At 40.0% G+C, this 12,564-nt stretch overlaps 1 protein-coding gene across 4 annotated transcripts in view; it reads right to left on the bottom strand.

Annotated features, from left to right (window-relative positions):
- grik4 (glutamate receptor, ionotropic, kainate 4) overlaps positions 1-12,564 on the bottom strand; it is a 337,318-nt gene that overhangs the window by 42,298 nt on the left and 282,456 nt on the right. For all 4 annotated transcript variants that reach the window (XM_051958364.1, XM_051958363.1, XM_051958365.1 and 1 more), the window contains 3 exons: positions 11,561-11,722; positions 7,346-7,498; positions 5,381-5,485 (listed from right to left, as the gene is read on the bottom strand). In XM_051958364.1, coding sequence (XP_051814324.1) covers positions 5,381-5,485; positions 7,346-7,498; positions 11,561-11,722 — 420 coding nt within the window. The remainder of the gene's footprint in view (positions 1-5,380; positions 5,486-7,345; positions 7,499-11,560; positions 11,723-12,564) is intronic.

Below are 12,564 nucleotides of genomic sequence, written 5' to 3'. Positions count from 1 at the left end.
ATGAAGCCAACGAAAGACCAGAAACTATATATTAGGTCTGGTAAGGTTGGCTGTTATTTTCAATACAGAAATATGATTATACTGTTTGTAGCTTTATAGCTTCATCCTCTTTTCTTTCTGCTCAATTTTTTCTCCCAAGCGCCCTTTCTGTCTCATTTACTTTCTGCCTGTCATCATTGCATCCTCCTCCCTCATCACTCTTTTCTTTCTCCTCTCTCTCTCTCTCCGCCTTCCTCTCTCATCTCATCTGTGGATTGTTGTTGGTTTACAGGTACCAGTGGTGCCTTTGCCAGAAAGCAGAAAATGCCATTCCAGCTTCACCATCAACACTGGCCCACCTGACTAGCGGCACAGGAGCAGCTGGAAAATTTTACTTTGCCTGCCAAAACTGAACAAATAACGATTATTGCATTATGCCGCCAGATCATCCAGTCATCTGGACATGAGGCAGGCTAAGTGTACTCTCATCTGAAATGGTTATTTTCAAGCTTTATGCAATTATTTGAATTTTCGGTTTATATCCTGTACAGGTATTGTGCTCGAATGAGCCGATTTTTAAAGCACACATGCATCCTTCAGTGAAATGAATTTTGCACAAAACACATTTGGTCGAATGTACTTTTCAATACTCTAGCACCAAATAATTCAAACTAAAAAACAAAAAGAATCTGGTATCTGGTTCTCCAAATTAAAGTTGAACATTAATAATAACGGAGCAGCTACATCACCCTTTGGTTTCTGATGAGGCCAACACTGTCTATGTCAAATATCATATTTCACACTAAATTAGCCCTACAGTTGATCTAGAGGTTGTGTGATTTGTTTTGTCTTTTGTAACAGCAGGAATGAGTGTAGACTCACTGTTAGTCATTATTACTGATATGGCGGATGGATGCTTAAATAAAGCATGGAAGACTCTTTCTAAAGCCGGTCGTTGCACCAAAGATGCAGAGGATGCTCATGATTAGGTATAAAATAATGCAGAAAACAAGTGGATGGATGGATGGATAGATAGTCAGACAGATAGTGAGAGCAGATCAAGCAGCAGGAAACTGTTCTAATGTGTGAAAATGCCTGCCAAAGAAATTCAATTTGTGACGGTGATTGGCTGAGCAGTGCTGAGCCCCCGGGGAGATGATGATCGCATGTGAGCAGATCCTCACTGCAGCCACAGAAATCACAGGAAAGAGGGAGAAGTGGAGAAGGGTGCAGGGCTGGAGGTCAGTCTGTGTACAATACACCTCATTACTGTCTGATGGAGATGTTCTTTTTCTTTTCCTTTCACATTTTGACTGAAACACCTCTTCTTTCAAAGCCGAAACACATCCCAGGTATTGTAGACAACATCGTCGCTATTGTATTTTAAGCAAACAAAGATGTGAAGTATCAACTTGTCATTTGCTGTTTTGCAAACATTCTGTTTAAGGTCTGAGTGTGTAGGTGTGACTGTGTGTGTGTGTGTGGGCAGGGAGCCATCTTCCTTATCGCTGCCAAAGCCCTGGCACCTCCAGTGTCTGCCTGGCTGAAGCAGCCCCAACCCAACATCATGTGGGAGGTGTTAGTCAACAAAACAAACAACACACCCATCCTGTCACCCGTCTAACACCTTGCCTCTTCCCATTAACATAACTGGCAGGACTGCTTTATAATACTTCTGGTTGGAATCGTCACATTAGGCCTGATAGTGTTATCCTTCTGCTTGACTGGCTGCGAGCCAGTATAAAGAGGGGACATGTGGAGACACAGACAAGGTTAATAAAGGCAGATGGGCCACAGTCTGACTGTTTCATGGGCTTCTTGGGCAGGTCCTCGCTCGCCTCTTTCATGGAGATCATCTCAGCTGAAAGGGTCAGATGCTTCAAAGCCCTGTAAAACCTGCTCTTTGTATGACCAAACTGTGTCTTGTCTGTGGCGCAGCAGAATAACAGCAACCACTGAAAATTCTGCAGATTGGAAACACACATATATGCTACAGAACAGTGGTGACAGTTTGTTGGATTACGGATAAGTTATTAACTGCTCTGCATAATGCAGCACCGACAGAGAAACACAATAGTTAAGCAACAGGGAAATGTACACTATAGCTGTCAGAGTAAGAGACAGGTATATCCAGGGGAAATGCGGTGCACACTTTGCCAAAACATCATGAAAAAACACAAATAGGAAAAACGCATGTAGCAACTAAAAATTTAAGGGGGTATTTTAGTTGGACAAAAGCAAAGGTGATAATGTTTTCTGGCCTGTTTGTCTGTGTGTGTTTATACTCAAGTCATTGTTATTTATAGAACATTTAAAACAGTACAAGCCGACCCTAGCAGAGCATCTACTGGCCACAAAACCCTAGATACAGAGAATTTATATAATGGGACTCACTTTACTAGATGCATGCTCTGCCAAGCCATATACCATTAAATCCCTGAGGAAATTACGATTTGTTTTGCTACCACAGACATCTGTGTATATATTCAATCATAAACCTGCCACTGTTTTACTGTGGTCTCACATATAGCACTGACGTCAAAAAATGCCAAAGTCACCAAAAGATAATCTGGTATTTTTCTTTTTGGAAAATGAAAGATGTGATTTCTCAGTTAAGTGGATAAAGTTAGGAGCACTTTACAGGGTTTATTCAAGAAAATATAAAGCAGCATATAATAGATATGCTGTATGTTTTGTTCTGTATTTGAAATGAATGCTTATATCTGCATTGACACATACAAGCACTTCATAGTCTTTATTCTGTAGGCTTCTGGCCTAAAGCTCAAGGCCACAATGAAGCATAATTTATGCTTGATGGCTCTCAACAATCAAGGGCTGTGCTTTGGGAAAAATGACGATTTTCTTTGAAAACAATGTTGTAAGGCACGACTGTCACTTTAAGTATGTGTACAAATTTGTTATGTCACAGAAAATATCAGACTGTTGCACAACAAGGTTAGATATTTTGTTTGCAAGAAAAACGTCTTTAAAATGGACTCCTTTAAGAAACTGAAAATATATTTTTGTTTACAGTTCATCCATATACATCCCCATCCTTTTGATTTTATTTTCTGTATTTTTCCCCATCGTTTTCACAACGTGAACCAATATAGTCTTGCTTATCCTCACATACACCACGATCTCTATCTGTCACAACACATCAGTAACCAAAATGAAAATTTTACCTGTTTTGTGACTCATATGGAAGATGGTATTTTTTATAAATATTCTAAAACCCTGAGTTATCCAGCTATTACCATAAAAGTAAACATGACCACAGACAGACTTTTCATCTTAATGCACATCTCCATCAGTCATCTTTTCAAAGGCCCCGCACTTTTGTGCTGATGTTTACCTGCAAATCCTTTTTGCCTTCCATCCATTGCTCACAGACAACTGAGATTTTTACCTGGGAGATCAACCACAGATTTTCACAGCCGGTGACAGCTCAGCTCCGCTGGGGCATTTGGAGATGTAGTTGATGGATGGAGGAGTACTGGGTTATCACTTTGCCCAAACAGATTTTCCCCAGACACTCCTGAATGGTCTTGAAACAATGTTCTTGTCTTTACCTCATTTACTAAACCGTTGGTCACTGGTTCTCCGTCAGAGGGTTCTTAGAAGTATTCACAGTTATTGCAATTATTTCAATATTTAGGAATTGTTATATGTCCACAATGTACAGTGGTGACAATTTAGATTATGGTTTTATGTCTACTGTACACTAACAACCAATTTTTTTTCAACACGGTTATTGCAAATCAGATATTAGAGAGCAGAAGCCTAATGGTTGTAAATTTCTGAATCCTTGTAACAAAGAATTAGAAACTCTACAATTCTACAATTTCATTTGGCAGACGCTTTTGTCCAAAGCGACGTACAACACAAGCAAGAATTCAGACATAAGGAAAAACCTGTAGTAAGTGCAAGAAGTGCTTCAAGTGCGATTGGTCAAAGGTGTTGCCATCAAGTTGCAGAAGAATTGCCAACCACGCCCCCCCCCCCCCCTCCACACACACACACACACACTTTTTTTTTTTTTAAACTTTGTCAGCGCTAAATAAGTGCTGGGTTTTGGACCACCTGACTTATTCTACCTCTAAGGTGGAGTCAGATTAAGTGCCAAGGTGTTCTCTAAACAATTGAGTCTTCAATTGTCTTTTAAAAGTAGAAAGGGACTCAGCAGAATGCACAGAGTTTGGTAATTTGTGCCACCATTTGGAAACAACAGAGGAGAAGAGTCTGGCTGGAGATATCGAGGGTTTTGGACCACCTGACTTATTCTACCTCTAAGGTGGAGTCAGATTAAGTGCCTAGGTGTTCTCTGAACAATTGAGTCTTCAATCGTCTCTTAAAAGTAGAAAGGGACTACAATATCACATTTCCCAACAACAGATAGAGCACATAGCAGGAACGTAACAGCAGCACAGCCATCCATCCGCTAACAAACAGTTCTCTAAGCTGCTCAAAGCCTCTCATCCCTTACAGTTTATTACTGTCTACTTCCACCTATTATAATCCTTGTAAATGTTCTTAATCTATGACAAACTGTTAAGTATTTCAGACTTTGTCCTCTGATGCAAACCTGTGGTGCTTGGGGAGACTCCACTCAGGGGGTGTATGTAGAGTATTTTCACTAAATGACAAAGCACAACAGGACTGCTGTGTTGGAGGCTTGAAATCCCAGCACTCACTGAGGCACCACTGGAGTGGTGGATGTTGACGAATACCACCTACAAATCTCTGCTGACACATTACAGTCACTTTGTAAAATAAGGCAGCAAGACATGACTAATTGCTCTTTTATTCCACAAAGAATCCCAATCCCAAATTTGTATCTAATATTTATCCGAGGACATAGTTGTAAAACCAACAACAGGAAGAGCAGCAGCAAAGTGACTTCTGCTTCAGGACTGGCTTCTGTTTTAACCTTAATTTATTTTCCATAAAATTATCCATCTCTCTCCTTCAAATCACATCTCTAATATTTAATTTTTGTCCTCTGGCACCTCCACTCTTCTGCTAGTAGGATAATGGAGATTGTTTGCACCCAGAGATGTCAGCTGAGCAAGTGTTATCGCCGCTCCCTGCTGTACGATCCAGCTCCAGTTACCTCAACACCATAAAGACAAGTGCAACATTTGCCAGAAGTAGTGCCCTGTTGGGAACAGGACTGTGCCGGAGAGCTATCAGCTCTGTAACGGTATAGCCAGTGTCTGAAGCAAATCTGTGTGGGTCACTTCAGAAATACAAGATGATTTATATGTAAATTCTTCAGCCAGTCACATTAACTTCATGCTATTGCAAGGCTGTTCTGGTATTGCCTGAATCCATAACACAGGGTTTGTTTGAAGACAGATAATTTTAAAGGTTAGATTTGAAAGACTGGGGGTTACTTTACCTGCCTTAGGCCATCCTTGCTGTTTTGCATGATCCTCAGGGCGTAGTTAGACCGCTGTCCTTTGCTGTTGAATTCAATGTGGCCTGTTAGACCTTCCAATTCTACCTATCCAACACAGAGACAGCAACATGTTTAAAGGTCTCATCAAGAAATCCATCTTGCTTCCCATAATGGATATGACTTGAGGGTACATTAACTCCATCGGCTCTGCTTCATCCTTTGAAACACTATATGTCACATTTACAATAAGAACAGTGAGACAAGGCTGTAATAACTTCAATTTACAGTAAAAAGAAGAGTGATTAGTCATGCCGTCTTTCTCTGCGTAAGTAAGACAAACAGTCTGTGTAAAATGTGTAACACTTAAGCATTTCAATCACTTACAGCCATTTCTCGCTAACAGGAAAACACATTTTATTCAGTGACAGCACATCTTTATCTCTCCTCCTCCGTTGTCTCTCAGTATAATGCCGAGATGAGATAAACTGACCGAGTGGATAGGAAGTATATCTTCATAAGAGATGACAGTTCAGACGTTATCTGCTGTCAGTGAAACTATCTAGACTCTAAAATAACCAATTAACATATACGAAGAGAAGCGATGATGAAAATCTCAACAGGCTTGGCTATCTGACAATATCTAATTAAGGCTACTACCTGACGAAATATAGGCGCAGTAAATATGAGATGGCTATTTAGTGTAGCTTAATGACTGGAAATACAGGAAATGTCGATTTTAGCGTTCTATAAAAGCAATAAAATCCCTCCACCAGAACCTATAAAATTAATTAATGCACTATATCACATTGGCTTAACCCTGTCAACCCCAGCATCCACCAGTCTGTCTGAAATGCATGTTGTCTTTTAAAAAAAATCACCAAAATGATGCCATTTATCAGAGCCAGAAAGTGTGATAACAAAAAGAATAAAAGGATTTTTTGCTTTCCTTAAACTACTTTGAATTATAAAACTTTTAGTAACTCAGCTGGAACCAGCAGTCAAAGAGACTTTTTCAGCTAAACTGCAGGCAGTGTTTACACAAAGCAAAGCAAAAATGTGTAGTAAAATATCAATAGTATGTAAACCAACAATTTATTTGTCTAGTATTGATAACTCCTGTGTGCACATGAGAAATATTGGACATGTTGATGCTATTTTTTTCAACTTCGATAAAATAAATAATCGCAGAAATCCGATTTTCATTCTATATATGATTTATGAGATTTTAACCGTGTCATACTGCAGAGAAGACATTTTTAAGTTCTCCACTTTTAGTTGTGGTTGTGCTCTTTCAATAAATGTGCAGGACTTCATGCTGCAGTGAAAAATGAGCCCGCAGTCAGTAAAAATGTGACAAACACAAAACGGAAAAATGGAAGCTTCTGGTTTTTGGCTGGGCACAGAAACCTCTTGGTGTGCCTGCCGCCCTCATGATAAAAAGACCAGAATTTTACTACCCTCAACCAACACATAGTTAGAAAAGCTAAACAAATCCCAACATTTTAATTTGTGATGCTTGCTGTTCCCCAAAGTTTCACTCTTCATTCTAAGTCAAGCTAACTGGCTATTGGTGTGTAGTTAATAGTGGATCTATGTTTTTTTTTGTGTGGGGGGACTACATCGGCATTACTTAGATGATGATTATGGAGACAATTATTAGTAATAACACTGCTTACTGGTACATGTGTTTTAAGACTTAGGGCTCAACATTTTCACTCACAGCAAATAACAATATGAGATATAATTAGTTATTTAATAAGGTAGTTAGCTAATTAACAGTGAACTTGTAGGACTTTGGGTTGCTTTTCCTCTGTTTCCAGTCTGAGCTAATTGGCTGACAGCAATACCAACGTCCTTATCTAACTCAAGCCAATAACCACATTTCCCAGAATGTCGAACTCTGCCTTCCAGCTCAGCAGTGGTCAGTCCTGTTATCTTCATCACCTCCAGCAGTGCTAATCTTACCATCCTCAGGTAATTCATGAGGCTGGTGCCGTGCTCCCAGATCTTGGAGGACTTGCAGGAGAGCTGAGTGGCGCCAACGTTCTGGCTACGGTTCAGCTCCTGGACCGCCGCCACCACAGCGTACACCGCATCAAAGAGCAGCGCTGACGAGAGCTGCAGGGGGAGAGGGAGGGAAGAAGGTGAATACATTATGCACACACTCTCTCAAACACACACAAAGCTGGAAAAACTCAAAGCACACAAGCTGCAAGTGTAACATGTCAGTGGTTAGCGGTCAGTGAGGGGTTAATCTATCCCCCGAGTGGCAGTGAGATTATTCCATTAGATCATTAGAAAGACTCTGATCTGCTGACAGTGTTGAAAACCATCTCTCTTTCCCTCCATCTCTCGGAGAGACTGTCCTTCCTGCTCTTATCCCCAATGAAGCTGGCACACCCTGACCATTCCAATTACTGCCTGTCTCTCAGCGACGGCCAGAAAACAGTGAGAGAGGCAGCTTTTCCTCCCATCTCGCCTGTACAAACAGCCTCATCTTCACTACCACTGCATTCTGCTGTGTACATTTTATTAAAATGCAGGATGCCCTGCATTAGAATCCAGGTTTGAGCTGTCCATCTGTGTAATGGAAGTAGGGAGAATTGTCCTGATGTTTGGTGGATATTGATACAAGGCTGAGAGGGATCGTGATGCATAGTAAATTTGGGAGGCCACAGAGATCTACAATAGACCATTAAACTGCAAAACTGTGATGTACAACAGCCGTGAATTGGCCAACATAATTGGTTAACTGCACATTAAAAGCAACACTCAATCTGTGAAGACATTACAGCCACAGGTTGATGCATAGAAAACAAAGTCACACAGTTCAGTCAGCGTTACAGAGTGAATGAGAAAATGTTACAGCAGCATTTCTGACTATTTTCCACTCACTTCCCCTTTCTTTGCAAACTACTATATCAGAGTAATTTCGATCAGAGAGTTGATAATGTGTGATTGAACAGGTCTGCACCAAATTTTGTTTGGCCTTAAACTGAATTAAGGGCAGCAGAAAACTTGCTTGTATGGGGGAAAATGTTCAAATCAGAGGCTTCTGAATGACACCCACTGTCTAAGCTGAAGACATATAGAGATAGAGCAGAATAGAAACTGATAACAAAAACACATCACTGCTGCTGACGCGCACCAGTAAGGTGTGCACGCTTTAAAAGCTGCTGTCTACTATATTAACAAATAGCAGCTGCAGACTAAAGGGAGCAAGGTGCCATGTTTGTCTCACTATCGAAAGCTGCAAATATTCAGGGGAGGTTTTGTGGCCGTACAGTTTCAGACAGGTGTCGAACTTCCAAAACATATTTTTATTCAGTGACGCTTTTGTGCTAGACCTTTAGGGCAGATTGTTTGGTTCATCTTAAATACTGAGCGGCTGCAACTTTGCAACCACTGAGCATGATCCACATTATGGAGGCATGGATTTACAAAAATGCTTTCCCATTGAAGCTTCAAGAACACGCAGAATGTATGTATGTATTTTTAGATATTAATCATTCTTTTTTGCTATTATTCTGTGAAATTTCTTCGATGCATTCTGAGTCTAAAGTTTTTTGAGAACGTGTTTTTTGCACTTGGGTGTTTAAAGCACTCATACCCTAGGATTTGATGCAAACAATTTTTAAAATCTATATTTATGCATTATACTTTCTGAATGTTCTTCAAACTTGTCAATAACATGTGAAACCTGTGTAAATAGATTTACTCGAGAAACTCCTTGTGTCACTGTCCATATGAGCTGCACTCTCTATTAAATAACTGTTTGAGTGATCACTGCGCGATACCAAGGAAAGAATATATATGGAATTACAGAATTGGAAGATATTTCTGTGCAACTTTCTGCTAACCAAACCTTCAACCTACCCACCTACACTGTCTGAGATGAACTGCTGCCAGTCTTTATCTTTAAATGCGCCTGTATGCGATTGTTGTACACATGAGAATGAATTAAAAACATAGAAAACAGCATATTACCTACGTGCAGGTCTAACTGGGTTAATCAGTTTCTTGGTCTGCCGTTGTCAGCCTTTATTCTCTCTTGTTATTAGCTAATTAGTCACAAGTCCTAATTGCTGCGGGCTCACTAAGTATCTGAGTGACCTGCTGTGCACAGAACAGAACATTTTTCCATGCTGTGCTCAAACTATTCTTAACCTTTCATCGCCCAGCGTGTGAAGTAGAAAGGAGGCAATGAATGCATGTACTGTGTAAGCACGTTTGTTTCACTTTCTACTTCCTCATAACTTCAAACAAAGACGATTCATTCACTAATTGACTGTACTGAATTACTTGTTCTTAATGAAGCCCTTAAGCAAACAAAGATTTGCAACAGTGGTTATTTTTTGGTACCCAGATGTATTATTTTTGTATTTGTTAGGAGTAATTTCAAATTATTTTAGACATGTTTTGAAAAGAATAAGAATCTTCAAAGATAACAGAATAATTCCTACTATTATAATTATTTTGAAGAAACTGAACTGAATATATAAACTTGCATATTGACCTATATCCCTTTGCACTTCAGTGCGCTTCAGTGTCCCGCCCGCGGTACACTTTGAGATGCGCTGAAGTATTTCTCTTAATTGACCGACGCTGCAAACTCAGTGATAGAAACATTATACACCGATGGAAAGCTTAGATTCTCATGAATCCGCCGGTATAAACCACTTTCAGATGTGATTACCACAGCGGGTAATATAAACACATTTGTCCGACAAACAACGAATATTCATCCATCTGTTCTCTATACACGGCTTCAACGCACACAGCGCGACTCACATTTCCGGGTTCATTATTACACACATATGAAAATATTCCACAAAAAACGGCCATAATCCAACCTTTTACATCCAGACGAAACAAGCCAGAAACATATTTTGTCCAAAACATGTCCTGAAGTCGGTATAAAATCCACGAATCGGTCGTTTTCAAGGAAATGCACCTCGCGATGCACGTCCAATATTCCCTGTATTTCTCGTCATATTTTTATTTACAAATAGAATATTAGTGATTTTTTGTACTGAAAATGGCTGGAATTGACTGCAGCTTAAAGGGATATTTTTTTCTGTTTTGTCCAATATTCATGTTAGTCTCAGCCATTCCCATTAATATATTATAACTTTTATTGTACGCTATGCACATTTGTACAATTGCACTGTTTGGTTAGTTTTAAAACTAATAAATTATTTGATTCAACACTTTAATGCGTAATAATGATGCTATAAAGTTTTAGAACCTTTTGTTTACTGGTGTCTGGAAGCAGAAATTCAGTCTAACAGCTAATGTAATTCTTCGTGTTACTTTTAGATGCTGTTTTTATGAGTGACACTTCTGGACAAACGGGTGAGAGTGTTTTGCCTTGAGAGGGACTATTGGGGAGCCAGATAACACCCATACACCTTTTTTCCCATAAACAGGCAGTAACTTACAAACTAGTATCCCTCATCGTGTTTATGCAGGTCATTTATTCCACGATAGAATTGAGACAGACAGCTCAGATAGTCTAACCTCAAAGAACAAGTATGACAGAAGAATACAGGTTTAATATTTCTATCTTGTATGATTAGCTGAGAAAAAAAAACTCCTTCTAAGCCAGCATGAGGCCTGAAAAATGTCATTGCTTTAGTGTTTTGCAACACAAACCTGAAAACATCCTGAATTATCCACGTTTAAATCATAACTTGATGATTTGAGGCTGTTCTGAAGACAAACACGAAGTGTGCAGTGTGTGAAATATTAAGCTACAGACACCGTTTAGATGAGAACAGTGGATGATTTAAGGAGGTTCTGCTGTGAAGGTAAGTAGCTCTTTGCTGTGCATTTCCTCTGAAGCAAATGTAACAAGGAAGACGCCATTATAAATGTAATAAGGATGGTGCCAAACGCTGCTAATGAGCTGTCTGGGAAACAACAACTGCCTAGAGCAACACCTGAAATTACAGCAGTTAACTGGATAAATGTCATCCCTGTACATTTCACAGGCATTTTTGTGTCTCTGTGACTTTAGTGTTTTACTTAGCCAGTTTGCAGTACAGAAGTCTAATGGAATAAATAATTACTAATGCCTAAGAGGGTGCTGTTTCGACGTAGTACGGAAATAACCAAGGGTCTCATCAGTTATTCTTATGTGTATATATTCGATCATGTATTTGTGTTATGTGTACTAACTGGGGTGCCAGCGAAGGGTGCGTGGTCACAGTTCTCTTGCCAGGAGCGATTGAGGCTTAGCACAAAATCTTGGAAGAAGGGATGAGTTTTGTTGAAGACAGAAAAACCGACTATGTTGACTCGTTGGTCCACCACGTCGTCCAGTCGTAGTAATGAGAATTCCTGCAGGGAAAAAGCAAAACAGACAGAAAGAGACAGATGGAGATTATTGTTAAATGCTTCTCATTTAGATGGAAGCTGTCATATTCCGTTACAATCCACCATAATCAATATAAATAACACTACATGATATATTGAATTATGTAAAAAGGGCATGTGTTCAGCAAAGACGTTTACATCTGATTCCATCTGTTCGACTCACTTTTCATTAAGTTCCATTATTCCGGAAGATTGACATTAGAAAGTGGCAGCAATTACTTAATTCCCTCTATTTAGCACAAAGCCATGCATTAATGCCATACACATTTCCTGCTGTACAGGTCACTGCATGAACACCAGCTTGCAAAGCTAATGAGCTAGAATTAGAGAGGCTAACCCATAATAGAGACAGTGAATAGGGAAAGAAAACAAAGTACTCTGAGACAGATAGATAATTTGAGACAGAAATCCATAGCATATTGAAATGCTCCAGGTCAGGAGGAGAGGAAGAAAGAAGTCATTTGTTATTTGACTTTTTTGCTCTGGGGACAAGATGCTTTTCGGCAGCCTGCGGAACTGCAAACAGGGGACAGGGTGAGATAGAGATGAAGAAGAATGGGGGAAAAAAAGGAGGTGGGGGGTGTGACTGCAGATGCACGTCTCTGAAGGTTAATAGAGGTGTCAGAACCCAGTCCCCCCTCCGGTGGCAGCCGTCACCTGCCAGCCCTCTGTGCCACCTAGCTTATGACAGCCAGACCAGGCCCATCCCACCTATCTGCCTGTCTGCCACCAAGGCCCATGACTCTGAAGATAAGAGGGGTTGAAGGAGGATGGTAGAGGGAGAATATGGTAGAGTTGGTGGTGTG

Source organism: Acanthochromis polyacanthus, chromosome 13 (assembly GCF_021347895.1).
Source record: "Acanthochromis polyacanthus isolate Apoly-LR-REF ecotype Palm Island chromosome 13, KAUST_Apoly_ChrSc, whole genome shotgun sequence".
Taxonomy (NCBI): domain Eukaryota; kingdom Metazoa; phylum Chordata; class Actinopteri; family Pomacentridae; genus Acanthochromis; species Acanthochromis polyacanthus.
This window is presented reverse-complemented; position numbering and strand designations above follow the sequence as displayed.